This window comes from Anomaloglossus baeobatrachus, chromosome 9 (assembly GCF_048569485.1).
Source record: "Anomaloglossus baeobatrachus isolate aAnoBae1 chromosome 9, aAnoBae1.hap1, whole genome shotgun sequence".
NCBI lineage: Eukaryota > Metazoa > Chordata > Amphibia > Anura > Aromobatidae > Anomaloglossus > Anomaloglossus baeobatrachus.
Genome location: NC_134361.1, coordinates 188,873,005 through 188,888,103, shown reverse-complemented (window position 1 = coordinate 188,888,103; position 15,099 = coordinate 188,873,005). Strand labels below are relative to the sequence as shown.

General features: G+C 46.0%; 1 protein-coding gene across 2 annotated transcripts in view; it reads right to left on the bottom strand.

Annotated features, from left to right (window-relative positions):
• Positions 1-15,099, bottom strand: part of ADGRD2 (adhesion G protein-coupled receptor D2) — a 322,387-nt gene that overhangs the window by 169,226 nt on the left and 138,062 nt on the right. For both annotated transcript variants that reach the window (XM_075324128.1, XM_075324127.1), the window contains 2 exons: positions 1,496-1,611; positions 573-693 (listed from right to left, as the gene is read on the bottom strand). In XM_075324128.1, coding sequence (XP_075180243.1) covers positions 573-693; positions 1,496-1,611 — 237 coding nt within the window. The remainder of the gene's footprint in view (positions 1-572; positions 694-1,495; positions 1,612-15,099) is intronic.

The window sequence follows — 15,099 nt, the reverse complement described above, 5'->3', positions numbered from 1 at the left end:
TTGTGTGAGGTCATAGGATGTCAACTAAGAATGTCGTCTATCAAAAGGCTCTCGAATAAGGAGTAGAAGATTACTTCCCATTACTTGGCCAATTTAAATAAACAATTTAATAATTACATTTCTATCTATTTGTTTTGTGGTGTTTGTGTGCAGAATACATTTGTGTTAATACATTCTATTTTGTTAACAGCAGTTATTAACCCGGGCGAAGCCGGGTAGTACAGCTAGTTCACTATAATATGCTGAACTCATCCTTCTGTCTGAAGCTGATCTGCCGCATGCACAGTGCTATTTCCACGTGCTGACTGTCACCTCCGCATGCCCACGACAGCACTGAGAACAGCTGATCAGCGGGGTGCCGGGTGTCACACGCCCACCAATCATGAGGATTTTGGGACTGCAAGTTGAAGCTCAGCAGTCCATAGAATGCGAGTGGCACAAGCTCACGACAGCCTATATGACATACTATGTTATCATAAAATAAAAATATGGGTTTCAGGTTTTTTGTTTGTTTTTAGAATAAAAGTAACAAAAAATAACTATAGGAAATGTACATTGCAGAAACCTCATACCTGGAATGCATTTAGGAATATGAATACATATGCCCAGATTACACTTATATGGACCAAAACACCACACAGCCACGTCAGTCCAAGGACCGGAAGGAGCACAATAATGGGTTTTGCAGTGGCCCTGCAAACGGGAAAAAAAAGTATAAATATTCCATATTATTAGGTATTATTTTACTTTAATAAGATAAAACAAGAAAATGTTTAAAATGAAGACAAGGCAAGATATGTACTAGATTTGCAGGAAAAATTTTAGTTTGTCCATCTCTGGGGAAATATTCAGCTTGCACTCCAGGTTGCCGAATCCCTCTACATTCACTGTTAGGATTCGGCTCTGCTTGCGTTTTTGGGTGGTTGTTATGTGATGGCAAAAAGGCGTTTTACATACTTTCGAACACCTGCTGTGTCTCAGCCAGATTTAGCAATGTTCTATTAAGAAAGGCGGACCACAAGTCGGCATGTGACCACAAGTTGGCATGTGACCACAAGTGTGCAAACTGCTTGTAGTCACATGTTGATTGCTAGATCCAGCAGTAGTGTGCTCGGTCGAGTATCACGGGTGTTTGAATGTTTCATCCGTGAAACAACAAACATGATGATGTGAGCAGGCACCCCAGGGAGAGCCATTCGCAGTCTCTGAATGGCTCTCACTGGGGGTTAAAACAACGTTTTTGGATGTAGTGTGTCCAAAAAAAGAAAAACCCATTCTGCTTCCCCGGAAATGGCTGTATGTTGGCCAAACTGCTCAATCATTAACTTCCCTTATACCCATTACTCAAGTTGACCCCTTTCAGAGTGTCTGTCCTGCTCGGCTCGAGTAACGAGTACTCAAACATTTTTGTGCTCTCCTATCTCTACTCATAAATTTCCAAAATAACTTCACATCAATCAATAGGACTCATTTAAGACACGTCAAGTCAACTCACCAGACCTGGATGCCAATCTGCTTCTCTAAACTGCAGTTGGGGGTCAGCATCTTGGAACGTCGTCGTGCACTTGAGACAGTAACAATCACGACTCGAAAGAGGACAACTGTATTGACCTACAAGCAAGAAAATGAAAAAAAACAAAAAATGCTAAAGCAGATTGATATACAAAGTGATATATTACAAAATAATAATATAAATTTCCTCATCTCTAATAAACCACATATAAAAATGATAAATTTGGGCACTCACTTTTACAAGTTAGGGATCATTTAAAAAGCTCTTGGTTTGCAATTTATGGAATAAAGCTGAACTTGAGAGAAGTGTCTGACAGCCGACGCTGCTCCTCTACTCAAGGACGCCCAGATATGAACTCAAGTAGAAAAGAACTTTAACGTACAGTCATTTTGTTACAAAATGTTGTTGAAAAATACACATTTTCCATCATGGTGTTAACATTTTTATAGCCTCTTTTCCCGTTTCAAGGGTAAATGCAGTTGATTAGTTGTGACAATTTTTCCGGGTCACAAAAGAAGTCACAGAAGAGGTATTGGCAAGGCAAATGTGATGAAACGTTACCGACAAAGTAACTTCAAATTATTGAAAAGCCAATGTTTAGTGACGGGTAGAGAAGAGTGAACCCAAGGTTCAGCGTTTATACCAAACACAGACTTTACAAAAACAACAAAACACTGTTCTGGTGCTTTACGTATGCAAACCACTCGCGTGAGCACCGATGTGCTCGGGTACGCTCGGTGCTCAACCCAGTGTGAGTCGTTTGCCATGTTTGAACAGCTCGTAACTGGGAGTAACAACAGCATGATTGTGTCACGTCCCCACTAGAGTCCGCTCCTGCGACTTTGGCTTCAATTACCATGTGCCACCATATTCCTGGCGTGGGAGGTGCTGGTGATAGAGGAGGAGTCAGCATTAGTGGCTCTGGTGGGCGCAGGCTCCACCCATCCACTAAGCAGGGTTTGACTGGAACCTGCAGTACCATGAAAAAAAATTGTGCTTTTTGCTTCATTTTCCGAGGCCCGTAGCGTTCTAATTTTTTCAGAATCTGGGGCTCAGTGATGGCTTATTTTTTGCATCTAGAGCTGATGTTTTTAATTACTCCATTTTTGTGTGGATGCTACGTTTTGCTCTCCTGTTATTGCATTTTTTTTTTTTAAATTTAAGGCAACAAAAAACTTAATTTTGCTGTTTGGAATTCTTTTCTCGCCTTGCTGTGTACTGATCAGATTAATTGATTTTATATTTTGATAGATTGGGCATTTCTGAATGCCGTGATACCAGATGTGTATTTTTTTTTATTTTTTTAACTTTTATTTTCAATGGGATGAAAGTTATAGTTTTTTTATTTTTTCATACAGCTCTGGCAAAAATTGAGACCACTGCACATTTTTATAAAAATCAACTTCTCTACATGTCTGACAGCCGTTCCAATCCAGTGTCAGTTCAATTCCAGCCAGCTATACCTCATTCTACTTAATGTGCTTCGGATTAGGTGACCACCTGAACAAAATTTTATTTAATGAGGGAAAGTATAGAAAACACTACTGTGGTCTTCCCAATCCTCTTGCAATATATGGCAAGCTGGATGCCAAAACAAGTGTTACACAAAACACTGATGGCAAAACAAGTAATATCCCAAAAGTAATAGGAATGAAAAAATAACTTTTAACCATGCCAAAGGAGTTGAAAAGAAAAGTCTTGAGTGATCAAAAGAAAGGCTCAATTCTGGCTTTACTAGCAGAGGGATACAGTGAGAGTCATGTTGCCTCCATCCTTAAAATTTCTAAGACGGCAGTCCAGTACAACAAGGGCAAGCAGCAGACATTGGGGACAACACAGCTACAGACCGGCAGAGGACAAAAGTGACTCTCTACTGACCAGGATGATGGTCATCTTATTCGAATGTCACTCAGCAACCGCAGGATGACATCAAGTGACCTACAAAAGGAATGGCAAATGGCAGCTGGTGAGAAGTGCACGGCAAGAACAGTTCATAACAGGCTCCTTGAGGCAGGGCTCAAGCCATGTAAAGCTAGAAAAAAGCCTTTCATCAATGAGAAGCAAAGGAGAGCCAGGCTGAAGTTTGCCAAAGTCCATAAGGATTGGCCCATAAAGGACTGGAGTAAGGTAATCTTCTATGATGAGTCTAATTTTCAGCTTTGCCCAACACCTGGTCATCTAATGGTTGGACGGAGACCTGGAGAGGCGTACAAACCACAGTGTCTTGCACCCACTGTGAAATTTGGTGGAGGATTGGTGATGATCTGGGGATGCTTCAGCAGGGCTGGAATTGGGCAAGCAAAGGTTTGTGAAGGACGTATGAATCAAGCCGCATACAAGGTTATCCTGGAAAAACAGTTGCATCCTTCTTCTCAGGCAATGTTCCCCAACTCTGAGGACTGTTTTTTCCAATAGGACAATGCGCCATGCCACACAGCTAAGTCAATCAATGTGTGGATGAAGGACCACCACATTAAAACCCTGTCGTTGCCAGCCCAATCTCCAGACCTGAGCCCCATTGAAAACCTCTGGAATGTAATCAAGAGGAAGATGGATAGTCACAAGCCATCAAACAAAAAAGAACTGCTTAATTTTTTGCGCCAGGAGTGGCATAAGGTCACCCAAAAGCAGTGTGAAACACTGGTGGAAAGCAGCCAAGACACATGAAAGCTGTGATTAAAACTCATGGTTATTCCATAAAATATTCATTTCTGAATCTTCCTGAGTTAAAACATTATTACTATTGTTGTTTCTAAATGATCATGAACTTGTTTTCTTTGCATTATTTGAGGTCTAAAAGCAATGCATTGTTCTGTTATTTTGACCATTTCTCATTTTCAGAAAATAAATATAAAATGTATTGCTTGGAAATTCAGTGACTATGTCAGTAGTTTATAGAATAAAAGAACAATTTACATTTTTTTCAAAAATATACCTATAAAGAGAAAAATTTGAAAAACTGAACATTTTGCAGTGACCTCTTAATTTTTGCCAGAGGTGTATTTTTAAACACTTTTTTTTTATATATATATTTTTTATTTATTTTACTAGTCCCTCTAGGGGACCTTATGGATCAGCAGTCTGATCGCTTGTGCATTTCTGTTTATCAGAGCTGCACAGCTCTGATCAGCAAAAATACACTGTTCTCGTTACAGCTGGCACTCTGTCAGCTCTTACAGGAAGTATGTATTGATGGCGACAGGGGTCATCAAATGACCCGTCACTACCATTGCAACCATTGGCTGCCCCATGATTGCGTCACGGGGCCTCCAAAGGCGGTGGGGATGGTGTGATCCCCACGGCGTCCATTTAAATCGTGCTGTCACATTTTGACAGCTTGATCTAAGTGGCAAGCAGGCGTGGGTGGATCGTGGATCCACCCACACCTGTTAGGCTCACATGTCTGCTGTTCAAATCAGCAGACATGTGCAGGGATCATCGCTGGCTCACCGCAGCGGCCGGCGATGATTACCGCGATATGACCAAGGACGTACCGGTACGTCCTTGGTTGTAAAGATGTTTCTAAAGTTGCGCCTATGCTCTGGAACACACTACCAAGAGCGATCCGATTAATTCCCAACATCCACACCTTTAAGCGGGCCCTAAAAACGCATTTCTTTAGACTAGCCTATCACCTCACTGCCCTGATCTAATCTAGACCATTTCTGCCCTCATAACAAAAAATGTATTTCCAATTCTTGTCCCCTGTACCGGTATAAATTCTGGCCAATGACAGGTTCATGCAGCTGCTTTTGAATACCCTTTTAAATCGATGTCCGGACCATATATGACAAGCTTTTCTCCCCCATTCACCTTTTGTGCCTCCCCTATTTCCTCATAGACTGTAAGCTTACGAGCAGGGCCCTCACTCCTCCTGGTATCTTATTTATTTATTTTTTTTTTGTATGGTCTCAAATTGTCTGTACATGTCCCCTCTGAATTGTAAAGCGCTGCGGAATATGTTGGCGCTATAGAAATAAAACTTTATTATTATTATTATAATAAAAAAGTCGCTTTAATAGAATTGTAGGCCTACACTTCGAAATAAAAATAATTATATGGGATATTTTATTACCTAAGATACTATTAAAGAATCAAAAGACAGACCGAAAGCTCTTGTATTTGTTATCACACACAATTCGCATTGTGTGTGCTAACGCATTATTTTCATGAGTGACCATTATCTCAAAAACTAGAACCAATTCAGCACCTTCAAAATACCCTAAATCCATTAATAAAAACCTTGGCACCTGAAAAAAAAAATTATTTAGTAGACCTGTGTTGTTTATGTGGCTTAATTACTAATATGTAAGGTGATTCATATTTGGAAAAATATGTACCTGGGACAAAATGTGTTTACAGTTTATCTTGAAGGCTTTCAACTCAAACCATTCATGGTCTACATCAATATAAAGTTTATCTCATATATAAAAGCCAAGTCTTTGTTAAATACAAAAAAAAACAATTGGAAATAAAGGCATCAATACCCACACAACCTTTTCTTATAAAGTCAAGACGTCCTTAAGAGTCAAGGGCACCAGTGAACCAGTCATGGACCACCTCTTTGTGCATTCAAACACACAATGCGGCATCATCCTCCAGTAATTATCGTATTCAGATAAAATACAGTATAAATGGAAGTAACAAAAGCATGTGGACTGCATTGTGATCCAAACACCTTTAGACATTGCCAAACACTTGCTTTCTATAAAAGTAGGAATGTACAGTGCCTTGCGAAAGTATTGACTCCCATTACATTTTTCATATTTTGCCACCTCACAACCTGGAATTTCATTTTTTTTTCAGGCTTTGCATCAATTCATGTAAAGAACATACCTACAACTGTGAACATTCGAGTTTCTTTTTATTGTGAAGCAAGCAACAAATAGGACAACGATAACTGTAATCTTCAGTGTGCACAACTATTCACCCCCCTAAAGTCAGTACTTTGTAGAATCACCTTTGCCCATTCCTCAAGGTAAAAATACTTCTTGTCCTTCAAGTTAGATTGGTGAACAGCAATCTTCAAGTCTGACTCAGTTAGATTAAGGTCTGGGCTTTGACTAGGCCACGCCAATACATTTAGACATTTCCCCTTAAACCACTCGAGTGTTGCTTTAGCAGTAGCTTTGGGTCATTGTCTTGTTGGAAGGGGAACCTTCATCCCAGTCTCAAATCACTGACAGACTGAAACAGGTTTTGCGCAAGAATATCCCTGTATTTCGCACTATCCATCTTCCCCATCGACTCAGACCATTTTTCCTGCCGCTGCTGCCGAAAAACATCCCCACAGCATAATGCTGCCACCATCATGTTTCACTGTGGGGATGGTGTTCTCGAGGGGCTGAATTGTGTTGGTTTGGTGCCAGACAAAGCGTTTATCTTGATGGTCAAAAAGTTTAATTTTGCTTTCTATATTTGGAGAGTCTACTACATGTCTTTTAGCAAAATAAAAACGAGCCTTCCAATTTTTGGCTGTTAGTAAACTTTTTTCTGGCCACTATTTCCATAAAGGCCAGCTCTATGGAGTGTACCGCTTATTGTGGTCATATAGACAAATACTCCAGTCTCTGGAACTCTGCAGTTCCTCCAGGGTTACCTTTGATCTCTGGTCTGCCTCTCTGATTTATGTCCTCTTTTGCCTGGGGTGAGAGTTTTGGTGGTGACCCTCTCTTTTCAGGTCTATCGTGGTACTGTAACTGTTATGATCCGGAACCATGGAAGACCACCACAAATTATTGGTAAAAGGTGACAAGAGCATTGGCAACTAATCTGGCCGCCATCCCCTTACTAACCATCAACACTAGAAGTAGCCGGGGGGTGAACTAACATCCTGTGCACCGCAAACCTAGCCGGAGAACTAGCTATCCTAAAGGAAGGAAAGATGAATAACTCTCTGCCTCAGAAAATAGATAAGAATAGCAAGCGCCCCACATTCAAAGACTGCGGTGATATAGGAAAACACAATACACAGATAGATAAGATTAGCAAAAGGTGAGGCCCCCACTGACTAACATAGGAAAGGACAGGAAAGTGACTGATGGTGGCCAGAGAAAATCCCTGCAAAATTCCAAATTCCTGATAGTACAAAAAGGCCCTCAGATCGCACGATCTGCACTCCGTCATATACCAGGCATTCTTGTCATACCAATGAACAGAAAACAAGAATCATAACAAATTCAAAAAGCCACAAACACATGGACTTAAAGGAGCTATACTCAAAACAAAACTGCAGGGAGTTTCCCAGCTAAGCAACTGAGAGGGAAAATCCCTGCATGCAAATAGACTGAAAACAACCACAGCAAATGACAAACTCAGATAAGAGTAAAAAAACCAAACAATAAATAAAGAGCAAAGCACTTATCTGGGGTAGATGTGGTGTGGAGCAGAATGAAGCAGGCTGGTGAACAAAGAACAACTGACATCCGGCATAGCCTGCTATCAGACCAGGATTTAAATAAGCAGAGAGTTAGCAATGGAAACACCAATTGCTCTACACAGCTGCTCTATGTCCAAACCATTCCTGGCCACCAGAGGGAGCCTCCCAGCAGCAAAAGCATAACTGACATTCACAACATGTAACACTAGATATGGGGACATACTGTATCACGCATATGACGACAGGGAAGGGAAGAAAATCCTGTATCTAATGGAGAGAGAGATGTGACCCCGACCAAACCTTCCACTGGCTCCTGGCTCCCCTGACCACCCTAGATAGGTTTCGCACCTATACACCAAGCAGGATAGCTGGCCTGGCTGATCCTGGGCTGGGCCCTAGGCAGGAAACAGATGGGATGAGTGCTTAGTTACATCACATACAAAAATATAATTGCAATCATATTATGAGTACCAAAAGGTTATATTGACAGTTAGAATGAGTTAATGCAGCAAGTCAATATTTGCAGTGTTGACCGTTCTTCAGGACCTCTGCAATTCTCCCTGGCATGCTCTCAATCAACTTCTGGACCAAATCCTGACTGATAGTTGTCCATTCTTGCATAAGCAATGCTTGCATTTTGCCAGAATTTGTTGGTTTTTGTTTGTCCACCCGTCTTTGATGATTGCCCACAAGTTCTCAATGGGATTAAGATCTGGGGAGTTTCCAGGTCATGGACCCAAAATCTCTATGTTTTGTTCCATGAGCCATTTAGTGATCACCTTTGCTTTATGGCAAGGTGCTCCATCATGCTGGAAAAGGCATTGTTGGGCACCAAACTGCTCTTCGCCAGTTGGGAGAAGTTGCTCTTGGAGGACATTCTGGTACCATTCTTTATTCATGGCTGTGTTTTTAGGCAAGACTGTGAGTGAGCCGATTCCCTTGGCTGAGAAGCAACCCCACACATGAATCGTTTCAGGATGCTTAACAGTTGGCATGAGACAAAACTGGTGGTAGCGCTCACCTCTTCTTCTCCTAATAAGCTGTTTTCCAGATGTCCCTAACAATCGAAAAGGGGATTCATCTGAGAAATGACTTTACCCCAGTCCTCAGCAGTCCACTCCCTGTACCTTTTGCAGAATATCAGTCGGTCCCTGATGTTTTTTCTGGAGAGAAGTGGCTTTTTTGCTGCCTCCTTGAAACCAGGCCTTAATCAAAGAGTCTCCGCCTCACAGTGCATGCAGAAGCACTCACACCAGCCTGCTGCCATTGCTGAGCTAGCTCGGCACTGCTGTTAGTCCGATCCTGCAGCTGAAACAGTTTTAAGATACGGTCCTGGCGTTTGCTGGTCCTTCTTGGGCGCCCTGGAGCCTTTTTGGCAACAATGGAAGCTCTTTCCTTGAAGTTCTTGATGATGCGATAGATTGTTGACTGAGGTGCAATCTTTGTAGCTGCAATACTCTTCCCTGTTAGGCCATTTTTGTGCAGAGCAATGATGGCTGCACGTGTTTCTTTAGAGATAACCATGGTTAACTGAAGAGAAACAATGATACCAAGCACCAGCCTCCTTTTAAAGTGTCCAGTGGTGTCATTCTTACTTAATCATGACTGATTGATCGCCAGCCCTGTCCTCATCAACACCCACACCTGTGTTAATGGAACAATCACTAAATCAATGTTAGCTGCTCCTTTTAAGGCAGGAATGCAATGATTTTGAAATGTGTTTTGGGGGTTAAAGTTCATTTTCTTAGCCAATATTGACTTTGCAAGTAATTGCTGTTAAGCTGATCACTCTTTATGACATTCTGGAGTATATGCAAATTGCCATTAGAAAAACTTAAGCAGTAGACTTTGTAAAAATTATTATTTGTAGCATTCTCAAAACTTTTGGCCATGACTGTAGAGGTCTGATAGATCAGATCTATGGTAAACTAGGGTATGAATGAAGAAATAGGGTGCATGCAGGAATACAACTTCACTGTCCTTGGGAGTGGTGGTCACATAAATGGGCTCTTAGGCTCCATTCTGACAAGGAGCACAGGACCCCCATTCTTTGTATCATACATTTATTACCTATACGGCGGCAGAACAACTTTGATGATCAAAAGTAATTTATTTCTGAATTACTGTATTATGCAAAAAGATTGGCATAAAGCAAAGGTAAATATAGGATCTGGGTTGATATACAGTAGAGAAACGAAATCTTCCTGAGTGGTTTTTATTAGTTTTTAATTTAGAGCATTTAAGCCCTTTAACCTATACTGCGTAATCCATCATACATGCAATACACATTTCAACTGCAAAAGAACATTTTTTAAGGAAGTAACATCTTTAATGCTTTGAAAACTTGAATTCCCCTTGTTCAAAATGACCTTTTACAGAAAAGGAACCACAAGCATTTAATAATTACACTTTAATAACTATGCTTTAAAATTTGCTTAAAAACATATGTTGGGCTGCCTGTCAAGCGACTGTTGGGCTGATTGTCATGCAAGTATTTGGCTGCCCGTGAAGAGAGTGCTGGGTTGCCCGTCAAGAGAGGGTTGGGATGCTCGTCAAGCAATCCTTGGGCTGCCCCTGAAGTGGGTGTTGGGCTGCCCATCAAGCGATCCTTGGGCTGCTCGTCAAGCGATCCTTGGGCTGCTCGTCAAGCGAGTCTTGGGCTGCTCGTCAAGCGAGTCTTGGGCTGCTCGTCAAGCGAGTCTTGGGCTGCTCGTCAAGCGAGTCTTGGGCTGCTCGTCAAGCGAGTCTTGGGCTGCTCGTCAAGCGAGTCTTGGGCTGCTCGTCAAGCGAGTCTTGGGCTGCTCGTCAAGCGAGTCTTGGGCTGCTCGTCAAGCGAGTCTTGGGCTGCCTGTCAAGCGAGTCTTGGGCTGCCTGTCAAGCGAGTCTTGGGCTGCCTGTCAAGCGAGTCTTGGGCTGCCTGTCAAGCGAGTCTTGGGCTGCCTGTCAAGCGAGTCTTGGGCTGCCTGTCAAGCGAGTCTTGGGCTGCCTGTCAAGCGAGTCTTGGGCTGCCTGTCAAGCGAGTCTTGGGCTGCCTGTCAAGCGAGTCATGGGCTGCCTGTCAAGCGAGTCATGGGCTGCCTGTCAAGCGAGTCTTGGGCTGCCTGTCAAGCGAGTCTTGGGCTGCCTGTCAAGCGAGTCTTGGGCTGCCTGTCAAGCGAGTCTTGGGCTGCCTGTCAAGCGAGTCTTGGGCTGCCTGTCAAGCGAGTCTTGGGCTGCCTGTCAAGCGAGTCTTGGGCTGCCTGTCAAGCGAGTCTTGGGCTGCCTGTCAAGAGAGTCTTGGGCTGCCTGTCAAGAGAGTCTTGGGCTGCCTGTCAAGAGAGTCTTGGGCTGCCTGTCATGAGAGTCTTGGGCTGCCTCTCAAGCGAATCTTGGGCTGCCTGTCAAGCGAATCGTGGGCTGCCTGTCAAGCAAATCTTGGGCAATCTGTCAAGCGACTGCTAAGCTGCCTTGTCAAACAACTGTAGAGCTTCCTGCTTTTCTTTAGAGTCTTGGGCTGCCCGTCAAGCGAGTCTTGGGCTGCCCGTCAAGCGAGTTTTGGGCTGCCCATCAAGCGAGTTTTGGGCTGCCCGTCAAGCGAGTTTTGGGCTGCCCGTCAAGCGAATTTTGGGCTGCCCCTCAAGCCAGTTTTGGGCTGCCCGTCAAGCGATCCTTGGGTTGCCCGTCAAGCGATCCTTGGGCTGCCCGTCAATTCAAGCGAGTCTTGGGCTGCCTTTCAAGCGAGTCTTGGGCTGCCTGTCAAGCGAGTCTTGGGCTGCCTGTCAAGAGAGTCTTGGGCTGCCTGTCAAGAGAGTCTTGAGCTGCCTGTCAAGAGAGTCTTGAGCTGCCTGTCAAGAGAGTCTTGGGCTGCCTGTCAAGAGAGTCTTGGGCTGCCTGTCAAGAGAGTCTTGGGCTGCCTGTCAAGAGAGTCTTGGGCTGCCTGTCAAGAGAGTCTTGGGCTGCCTGTCAAGACAGTCTTGGGCTGCCTGTCAAGACAGTCTTGGGCTGCCTGTCAAGAGAGTCTTGGGCTGCCTGTCAAGCAAGTCTTGGGCTGCCTGTCAAGCAAGTCTTGGGCTGCCTGACAAGTGAATCTTGGGCTGCTTTTCAAGCAAATCTTGGGCTGCCTGTCAAGCGAATCTTGGGCTGCCTGTCAAGCAAATCTTGGGTAATCTGTCAAGCGACTGCTAAGCTGCCTTGTCAAACAACTGTAAAGCTTCCTGCTTTTCTTTAGAGTCTTGGGCTGCCCGTCAAGCGAGTCTTGGGCTGCCCGTCAAGCGAGTCTTGGGCTGCCCGTCAAGCGAGTCTTGGGCTGCCCATCAAGCGAGTCTTGGGCTGCCCGTCAAGCGAGTTTTGGGCTGCCCGTCAAGCGAGTTTTGGGCTGCCCGTCTGGCGAGTTTTGGGCTGCCCGTCAAGCATTAAGCTGACTTGTTAAACAACTGTAGAGCTTCCTGCTTTTCTTTAGAGTCTTGGGCTGCCCGTCAAGCGAGACTTGGGCTGCCCGTCTAGTGAGTCTTGGGCTGCCTGTCAAGCAAATCTTGGGCAATCTGTCAAGCGACTGCTAAGCTGCCTTGTCAAACAACTGTAAAGCTTCCTGCTTTTCTTTAGAGTCTTGGGCTGCCCGTCAAGCGAGTCTTGGGCTGCCCGTCAAGCAAGTTTTGGGCTGCCCATCAAGCATTAAGCTGACTTGTTAAACAACTGTAGAGCTTCCTGCTTTTCTTTAGAGTCTTGGGCTGCCCGTCAAGCGAGACTTGGGCTGCCCGTCAAGCGAGTCTTGGGCTGCCCGTCAAGCGAGTCTTGGGCTGCCTGTCAAGAGAGTCTTGGGCTGCCTGTCAAGAGAGTCTTGGGCTGCCTGTCAAGAGAGTCTTGGGCTGCCTGTCATGAGAGTCTTGGGCTGCCTCTCAAGCGAATCTTGGGCTGCCTGTCAAGCGAATCGTGGGCTGCCTGTCAAGCAAATCTTGGGCAATCTGTCAAGCGACTGCTAAGCTGCCTTGTCAAACAACTGTAGAGCTTCCTGCTTTTCTTTAGAGTCTTGGGCTGCCCGTCAAGCGAGTCTTGGGCTGCCCGTCAAGCGAGTTTTGGGCTGCCCATCAAGCGAGTTTTGGGCTGCCCGTCAAGCGAGTTTTGGGCTGCCCGTCAAGCGAATTTTGGGCTGCCCCTCAAGCGAGTTTTGGGCTGCCCGTCAAGCGATCCTTGGGTTGCCCGTCAAGCGATCCTTGGGCTGCCCGTCAATTCAAGCGAGTCTTGGGCTGCCTTTCAAGCGAGTCTTGGGCTGCCTGTCAAGCGAGTCTTGGGCTGCCTGTCAAGAGAGTCTTGGGCTGCCTGTCAAGAGAGTCTTGAGCTGCCTGTCAAGAGAGTCTTGAGCTGCCTGTCAAGAGAGTCTTGGGCTGCCTGTCAAGAGAGTCTTGGGCTGCCTGTCAAGAGAGTCTTGGGCTGCCTGTCAAGAGAGTCTTGGGCTGCCTGTCAAGAGAGTCTTGGGCTGCCTGTCAAGACAGTCTTGGGCTGCCTGTCAAGACAGTCTTGGGCTGCCTGTCAAGAGAGTCTTGGGCTGCCTGTCAAGCAAGTCTTGGGCTGCCTGTCAAGCAAGTCTTGGGCTGCCTGACAAGTGAATCTTGGGCTGCTTTTCAAGCAAATCTTGGGCTGCCTGTCAAGCGAATCTTGGGCTGCCTGTCAAGCAAATCTTGGGTAATCTGTCAAGCGACTGCTAAGCTGCCTTGTCAAACAACTGTAAAGCTTCCTGCTTTTCTTTAGAGTCTTGGGCTGCCCGTCAAGCGAGTCTTGGGCTGCCCGTCAAGCGAGTCTTGGGCTGCCCGTCAAGCGAGTCTTGGGCTGCCCATCAAGCGAGTCTTGGGCTGCCCGTCAAGCGAGTTTTGGGCTGCCCGTCAAGCGAGTTTTGGGCTGCCCGTCTGGCGAGTTTTGGGCTGCCCGTCAAGCATTAAGCTGACTTGTTAAACAACTGTAGAGCTTCCTGCTTTTCTTTAGAGTCTTGGGCTGCCCGTCAAGCGAGACTTGGGCTGCCCGTCTAGTGAGTCTTGGGCTGCCTGTCAAGCAAATCTTGGGCAATCTGTCAAGCGACTGCTAAGCTGCCTTGTCAAACAACTGTAAAGCTTCCTGCTTTTCTTTAGAGTCTTGGGCTGCCCGTCAAGCGAGTCTTGGGCTGCCCGTCAAGCAAGTTTTGGGCTGCCCATCAAGCATTAAGCTGACTTGTTAAACAACTGTAGAGCTTCCTGCTTTTCTTTAGAGTCTTGGGCTGCCCGTCAAGCGAGACTTGGGCTGCCCGTCAAGCGAGTCTTGGGCTGCCCGTCAAGCGAGTCTTGGGCTGCCTGTCAAGCGAGTCTTGGGTTGCCCGTCAAGCGAGTCTTGGGTTGCCCGTCATGCGAGTCTTGGGCTGCTCGTCAAGCGAGTCTTGGGCTGCTCGTCAAGCGAGTCTTGGGCTGCTCGTCAAGCGAGTCTTGGGCTGCTCGTCAAGCGAGTCTTGGGCTGCCTGTCAAGCGAGTCTTGGGCTGCCTGTCAAGCGAGTCTTGGGCTGCCTGTCAAGCGAGTCTTGGGCTGCCTGTCAAGCGAGTCTTGGGCTGCCTGTCAAGCGAGTCTTGGGCTGCCTGTCAAGCGAGTCTTGGGCTGCCTGTCAAGCGAGTCTTGGGCTGCCTGTCAAGCGAGTCTTGGGCTGCCTGTCAAGCGAGTCTTGGGCTGCCTGTCAAGCGAGTCTTGGGCTGCCTGTCAAGCGAGTCTTGGGCTGCCTGTCAAGCGAGTCTTGGGCTGCCTGTCAAGCGAGTCTTGGGCTGCCTGTCAAGCGAGTCTTGGGCTGCCTGTCAAGCGAGTCTTGGGCTGCCTGTCAAGCGAGTCATGGGCTGCCTGTCAAGCGAGTCATGGGCTGCCTGTCAAGCGAGTCTTGGGCTGCCTGTCAAGCGAGTCTTGGGCTGCCTGTCAAGCGAGTCTTGGGCTGCCTGTCAAGCGAGTCTTGGGCTGCCTGTCAAGCGAGTCTTGGGCTGCCTGTCAAGCGAGTCTTGGGCTGCCTGTCAAGCGAGTCTTGGGCTGCCTGTCAAGCGAGTCTTGGGCTGCCTGTGAAGCGAGTCTTGGGCTGCCTGTCAAGCGAGTCTTGGGCTGCCTGTCAAGAGAGTCTTGGGCTGCCTGTCAAGAGAGTCTTGGGCTGCCTGTCATGAGAGTCTTGGGCTGCCTCTCAAGCGAATCTTGGGCTGCCTGTCAAGCGAATCGTGGGCTGCCTGTCAAGCAAATC